General features: G+C 34.1%; 1 protein-coding gene across 2 annotated transcripts; it reads left to right on the top strand.

Annotated features, from left to right (window-relative positions):
* On the top strand, positions 1 to 7,355 carry LOC111410002 (probable lactoylglutathione lyase, chloroplastic). 2 transcript variants are annotated; one of them, XM_023040153.1, is made up of 9 exons: positions 1 to 298; positions 2,730 to 2,934; positions 3,030 to 3,154; positions 3,317 to 3,381; positions 4,042 to 4,254; positions 4,458 to 4,505; positions 5,313 to 5,420; positions 5,545 to 5,685; positions 6,910 to 7,355. In XM_023040153.1, exons 1-9 carry the CDS (start codon positions 172 to 174, stop codon positions 6,949 to 6,951), a joined length of 1,074 nt encoding a protein of 357 aa, XP_022895921.1. In that variant the 5' UTR covers positions 1 to 171; the 3' UTR covers positions 6,952 to 7,355. The 2 variants fall into 2 exon arrangements, with proteins under 2 accessions (XP_022895921.1, XP_022895922.1); XM_023040154.1 differs by lacking the exon at positions 1 to 298 and adding an exon at positions 522 to 594.

The raw sequence follows: 7,355 nt of genomic DNA, 5'->3' as shown, positions 1-7,355 counted from the left end.
CATTACGATGATCACACTATTGTAAATAGGTTGGATTAGAAATAGTATCAATCAAACAAACAAACAGAATAAAGTATTATTCGCATTCTTTACTTTCTTATCGATATTTCTGCAAAATTCTCACATTTTCATTCTCCACACTGTTTATACTATACATAGAAAGATACAGCGATGGCAAGGGTAATCCCTATGGCGTTATCAATTAGACCCTCGCTCTCCTCTTCCAGTTCTCGCTTTGTTGTTTCTCGTTGCTCGCCCCCTTATCATCGCATGCTGAGTTTATCACATCTCAGCAGTGGTATTTTAATTCTCTCTTTTTTTTTTCTTTTTTTTTTTCTGGCAATTTTTTCTGGTTAAAGTCTCTTGTTTTTTATTCTAAATTCGAGTTGATTTTTCTTTCCGACGTTGCGTAACTCTGTATACATTTTCGCTACTTTTAGTATAATTAGGGTGGAGGTAATTTAATTTGTTGAGTATATTGTTTTAACACATTAATCTCATAAGTAGCTAGTGTTCCACAGAAAGCTGATTGAGGAAATTGCATTTTTCATACTCTGTATGTTGGAGATTCTAAGAAGAACCTGGCTGCTGATAGTAAGTAACAATTTGAGTTGGAAATTTCATATGGGCTTTTAAATGAATATACAATGCAAAGTTTGAAGCAACTCATTGTGGTTTCTGGATTCTAATATGCCCTAGTTCCATTTTTGCTGCATCATGATTAAATGCTTGAATTGCTTATGTCGCTCTACTTAACCGTTGGAGGTTTTGATTGTCAACTGAGAGCCTCTCCTTGAACGATCAGCTCTCTATGATGAAGCAGACGAATATGATGCGTGTTTTAGTTTTAACTCTAAATTTATTTTGTACATGGTTTTTTCTTCTCAGTTCGAGATCCTGGTCATTTTTAGATAATATTGGGGCATGGATTTAAAATTCAATGAAATGACTAACAAGTAACCCTAAGTACTCAAATGGCATTCTACAGTTTTATTACAACAGACAGCATTCAATTTCTGTTATGATGTTATTCGTTATTTATAATTATTGTAATTATGTCTCTGTTGATTTTGGATTGAAGTGTAGAGACTTCTTATTAGTAATTGGGATTCTAGGTAAAAAAAGAGTTATCGCCAACTTTTTATTCTTTCTACAATTAGATCTTAGGTCATCAAAGAAAATTCCTTCTTCGGTAGGAACCGCGAGATGGATAAATGTTACATGATGAATCAATCTCATTTTATATGTGCCTGTCACTTTATCTTCAATCAATGGTAAATCATACCTGGCACTAAAAAGAACTATGTTTTAATGGAGGTAATAGCAACACTGCTGCAAGTGACTGCTCAAGTTTCAGCCAAGAAACTGCCTCACTTGGTTGAGGAAAATCCAAATGCCTGAATATCCCTATATTCTACCCCATATCAAACGAGAACTAATATAATACACACACACACACACACACATATAATCCCACAGAGCCCTGAAGTTTATAGCCGAGTACTCACCTCAGTGGCTCCGAGGGGACTCGAATTGATAACCATTGAGGAGTAAACCTAAGGTCAGATCACTGAACTACCCATCAGGGTTATCAAACGAGAGCTAATATGAATAATCATTGTTCCTTCTTCTGTATCTCTTTTTATTTGGTATTACTCATATTATTTTTGATCTATGATCTTCTTTTCTTTTTAACTTTAAGAATCAAAAGATTGAAATTTCTTGTTAGAGTTCTGGAAGAGTGATCCTTCTAAATTCTTAGGCCTCATCAGTAGTCAAACCTTACCGCTCATGGTTTTAAATTGCTGGTGATGTAGAACGAGGCAGAGAAAGATGGATCAAGAAAGTAAAAATGAGAAGAGAAAATGAATGAAATTTAGTAGGATGAAAAACTTCAGTTTAATTGTATATCTAATTATTTTTAAAGTTGTGCGTCCTTTCTTATAGTCATAAAGAATTTAAAATAGAAGGAAACTTCTAAACAATGAATAACATCAGAATCTCACTAAAAAAATCTATTCTAAAAATAAAGTAAATTCCAAACAACTTTTTATATTTTCTAAAATACATTTTCAATTTTCTATAATACCTTCTAGCTGAAGAAAACTCGACTTCAGTGATTTAAACTCCAAATAGTTGTTTACAACTGATCAACAAGTTCGAACTCTTGTTCTATGATATAAGGATCTTCAGGGTGCGGACGTCGAACCAAACTTCTAATGTGAACCCATTTGATGTTGCTAAGTAGTAGTCCTTGATGACCTCAACAATGACATTTGGATTCGTTGAAGTAGGAGGAAGCTAGGAGCTCTTGGAATATGGTCAAGGGAACGAGTAAGCTCCCAATACTACTTGATGGAAAATGGAAAAGAGAAACCAGGAGAAAGAAATAGAGAAGGACAAGAGAAGAGAAGAAGAGAGAGATTGGGAGAAATTTGGGAGGAGGAAAATTTCATTTAATTGTAATTCCGTTTAATCCTCGAAGTTGTGTACAAACTGGAACCTCAGTTCTATTTAAATATTTGTAAATATTTTAAATTGAAGGTAACTTCTAGTAAATCTAATCACATTATAACTAATTAAACCAAATCACATAAAAGAAAATCTAATATGAAATAAATCTAAATTACTTTTTAATTTTCCTAAGCTAGTTTTTTAATTTTCTATCATTTGGTGGGCTACGGCTCAAAAGAAATATTGTTTTCTTGATAATCTTGACTGTTGTCCAGCGATGCCTCAGTTTCAATCCTTCGGGCTTACAACTTCAAAGTTATTTAGAGGAGAGGGTGGCAGGATATCAGTTAGTGCTGCTAGAACTGTGGCACAAGCAAGTACTGCTACTACCCAAGAAAATGTCTTAGATTGGGTTAAGAAAGACAAGAGAAGAATGCTCCATGTTGTTTACCGTGTGGGGGACATGGATAGGACCATAAAGTATGTCTTTTGTATACAATCATCTGCTTTTGATCTTGGGTGCTGTTTTTCTTTATCGAAAAGACTTGCTTAGTATAATCAAATGCCATCTGCAGATTTTACACAGAGTGTCTAGGGATGAAACTGCTTAGAAAACGTGACATACCGGAGGAAAGATATACAAATGCGTTTCTCGGATATGGTCCTGAAGATTCTCACTTTGTGGTTGAACTCACTTACAGTAAGCGTCAAACTTTTACTAAACTGTTATTTCTCCTCTTCTTTTGATTATAGTTGAATTATTGAATATGCGTTGCTCCTTGTCCCTTTTTGCAAGTACATTACTATTGCTTTTGTCAAGTTTACTTATCAGCAATAATGTGTTTTTAAATAATGCTTTCAGATTATGGGGTTGACAGCTATGAAATTGGAACTGGTTTTGGCCATTTTGGAATTGCAGTTGATGATGTGAGTTTGGTTTATAATGTATGGCCATGTAGTAGATATGATCTAAACTTTAAGATCTGTTTGATACACATAATCTTAAAGATACAAGCCTTTTCTTCTAATCACATTTTAACTTGCTTGCTTTCCAGTTGTCAGCATTGTTAATTTAACTATTTTGTTTTTCTACTTCTTTACATGAGGCACGGACATCACATACTGCCACAGAATTGTTTTTAGCTGCTTACATCTATCAAGCGTTGCTGATATATTAGGCCCTATCCCCCTGTAAAATAAAAAGAAATGAAAAGAGAATTTGTGAGTGCATTTTAATAGCTCTTGTTATTTATGTCGTTAGCGTTGTCCCTTGTGCACATTCTAGAACTATCTAGTTTCTTAGGTTTGCAAAATATTCAATTTTTACTGAAATCATGAGTGTATTATAATATTTCCTATATTGATTTGCTGATAGCAGTGGCCATTTTGCATGTTCTAGCACATGCTAGTTTTCGCTGTTTTAAAAGCTGATGAGTTCAGTGTCGATATTTAGTTTATGTTAAATTACAGTTGGTGTAAAAGTATGTTTGAATGATTTTTTCCACTCAGTCTTGACACACTCACATAATCTCACTACTCCCTTTAGAATAAATGAAATTGCTTAAATATTGTTGCCACTATGCTTAGATAACAAAGACTGTTGACCTCATAAAAGCTAAAGGTGGTAAAGTTGCCCGAGAACCTGGTCCTGTGAAAGGTGGCAACACTGTTATTGCATTCATAGAAGATCCCGATGGTTATAAGTTCGAACTTTTGGAGAGAGGTCCTACACCTGAGCCTTTGTGCCAAGTAATGCTTCGAGTTGGAGATCTTGATCGTTCTATTGAGTTCTATGAGAAGGTGAGATAGAAAAAGGCAATATCTTTTTATAATCTTTGAGGTATTTCCTGATGTATTACTCATCATTAACATATTCTTCATTTTAAGATTCTTTCTCTAATTTTTTATTACCAATTCCTTGTTCTACATTGTGCTTATTTTTGCCCAAAAATTTACTGGTAATATGACTTTATATTTTATTGTTGTTGTGGTGCCTTTTTCAGGCTTATGGCATGGAGCTTCTTCGCAAGCGAGACAATCCTGATTACAAGGTAATTTGGTTTTTTTTTTTTTATTTCTTTTGTTTCAGAGAAAAAATTTAATCATCCAGTAGATATTTTCTTTCAAGTATCCCCCAACCCCCAACTCCCAATCATCCTTCTGTCTGCCAGAATTTATGAGACATTATAATTCATCTAAGACTCTCACTTCAGCTTGCTCTCCCTTCTGCATCTCTGTTTCCTTTATTCCTGTGGAATCTTTTATGCCATATTTTGCCATAATGCTCGAGCCCCGTCTGGTTTCTGGTATATGTTAAAAGAGTTACATTGTTTGATTTCTAACTCCCTCTAGTTGCTTGTTAAACACTCATTAAGTCCATGTTTCGCCAATCTTTATAAAACTGTCTATAAGCGGTCCAACCACTTTCTGTCCACACATTTCGTGGAATCTACAAATACTATCCACTTACCCACCACGTATTTCTATAAATTGTAATTTAAACTGATTAAACAACTCCCATACATGCTTTAGTTGCATTTTTATTGCAAATTTATCAATGGTCTGCAGTACTTTTTGTCAGATCTATTTAGTTGATACACTCTCATAATAATTTCTGTGATGAAATAACCGATTCTGTAATTCCTTTTAGAAGCAAAGAGGGAGAAACTGTTTTATCATGAATTGAATTCGTCGCTGAGTTGTAGAGTAATATAAATAATTTGTGGGTTAGTTACCTATATTTTCCCAGAAACTTAAATTTAGTAGCTGGAATTTAAGTTGTTCTTAATTCATTTTTCATCATGATCAAGTTTTAGTGAACGCTGTGTACTTTTGTGAACATTTGGTCCACTATGCAGTATACGATAGCAATGATGGGCTATGGTCCTGAAGATAAAAATGCAGTAATGGAGTTGACATACAACTATGGGGTTACTGAATATGATAAAGGAAATGCTTATGCTCAGGTAAAATATTCTCTCAACCTAGCATTATTTTGACCCTCTGATGCTTAAAATGATGTAACTTTATCCATTGATTTGAAAATTTTAGTTTAATAAGCCGATTGAGTGTATGTCTTTTATCTGACAGATAGCAATTGGCACAGACGACGTTTATAAAACGGCAGATGCAATTAAGCTCTGTGGTGGAATGATTACCCGAGAACCTGGACCACTACCTGGTATTAATACCAAGATTACTGCATGTCTGGATCCTGATGGTTGGAAGACGGTATGCTTTTGGTTATAAACGTTTTTTCCTTAGTCTTCTTAGAAAACCATTTCACAACATTAAATTGTTGATTGGGTTTTGAGTATCATTTGTGCCGTGTCAATATATTCATCTTAGTTCTAGATCAAACTTTGTAATACCCTTTTAGTAGTGATAGTTTAAATAAGGAATTCAAGCTCTGATTTAAAATAATTTTCAGTAGTAAAGATGGAAATAGGTATAGATTTGGTCAAAATATTGAAATCTTTGATAGAATTGAAGTAATGTGATTTATAATGTGAATCTGAAGCTATTCTTTTAATTTGCTTGAATCTATTTATTCCTGCTGCAATCCATGTTCATATTGGAATTCTGGGACTCAAGTATTGACTGTCTAAATAATCTATATATTTGAGACATAATAATGTAAAGGGCCCTCAAATAATGGTAATAGAGAGCATAAGATGTTGAAAGTTTAAAATGCCTTGGCAGAATAGGTTGCCTATATGAAGTAGTGTTTTGGAGGGATTTCATACAAAAGTGAGACAGAAAATAATAATAAATAAAAGAAGTTATTGTATTTTAAGTTGCTGGTTCCATCCGAGGAGAAATCTAAAATATTATGCTGAGTGCTACTTACTATCATTGGAGTTGAACTTTATATTCCTCTACATGCTGACCGAAGTAAATTAAAATTTATATGTAAAAGAGAAACACCCTCAATTCATTATGATGAGCTCCATGTCAATATGGTGTGTTGAAAAGGTCTTTTACCAAAGCCCATACACCAAAACTTGTATGATATGAGATCAATTGTGAACAGTGATGACCTAGGTAGTAGTTGGGCTCTCTGGCTTAATTTAGAACAATAAACCAAACTAAGCATTTTTTCCATCGCCTTTTGAGTATCCTTTTTTCGCCACTCAGCTCAGCTCATTCTAGATGTATTGGAAGACTTAAAGCAACTAGATCCCTAAAAACAAAAACATATGAGTTTAGTTTGGGTCTACCACTCTATTTCCAACCTGTTTTATTTAGATGAACAATCTTGTGAACAATCAGCATCACTTTCACTTGTTGGCTTCAGCATCACTCTCACTTGTGGGATCGTGTTTTTATGTTTATCTTATCGATTTAGTATGAAAACATGTCCATCTTAGAAGTTGTCCAGTATAAATTAAGATGTTATCCCTACTATTTTGATTTAGTAATAGTTGTCTGTCTATCTCATTTTGAATGTTGCAGGTTTTTGTTGACAACATTGATTTTCTTAAGGAGTTGGAGTAAGCACTTGGTACAAAGTTGTCATGCCAATCCCCCTGAAAAGGGTCATATGTAGAGATTCACTATGCTTCCTCAGTTACATTGCTCTCTGGAAATGTTCCTTTAGAAGCATATTTTTACAGTTGGGCTGCATGATGCAAAGTTTGGCCGAATTTTTTTCGCTGCTCCATTTGAGCGACAAAAATTAATCGGCCATTGTGCCAATGCAGGAAAAGTTGGTCAATCTTTTTGTATATTGTATCATTTTCATGTCAAATGTTGATCAAACTTAGTCCTTAATGGGATCATGAAACCAATAGCAAGCACATGTATAACTGTTTGATTACTGTTATTCAAGATTGTAGCTTTTTTGTATAGCTCCAAGGGAAATGGTTTCAATAAGCCACTCAGAAATTTTTTACTCTTCA

Source organism: Olea europaea, chromosome 15 (genome assembly GCF_002742605.1).
Source record: "Olea europaea var. sylvestris chromosome 15, O_europaea_v1, whole genome shotgun sequence".
In the NCBI taxonomy this organism is placed as follows: Eukaryota; Viridiplantae; Streptophyta; class Magnoliopsida; order Lamiales; family Oleaceae; genus Olea; species Olea europaea.
The sequence above is the reverse complement of the archived record's forward strand: the minus strand, read 5'-3'. Positions and strand labels throughout refer to the sequence as shown.

Excerpts from the sequence above, each read along its gene's own strand:
- LOC111410002 (XM_023040153.1), top strand. The coding sequence starts at position 172 with ATGGCAAGGGTAATCCCTATGGCGTTATCAATTAGACCCTCGCTCTCC. Across the intron at positions 2,935-3,029 it reads GACATGGATAGGACCATAAA|ATTTTACACAGAGTGTCTAG; the intron begins GTATGTCTTTTG and ends TGCCATCTGCAG. Across the intron at positions 4,506-5,312 it reads GAGACAATCCTGATTACAAG|TATACGATAGCAATGATGGG; the intron begins GTAATTTGGTTT and ends TCCACTATGCAG.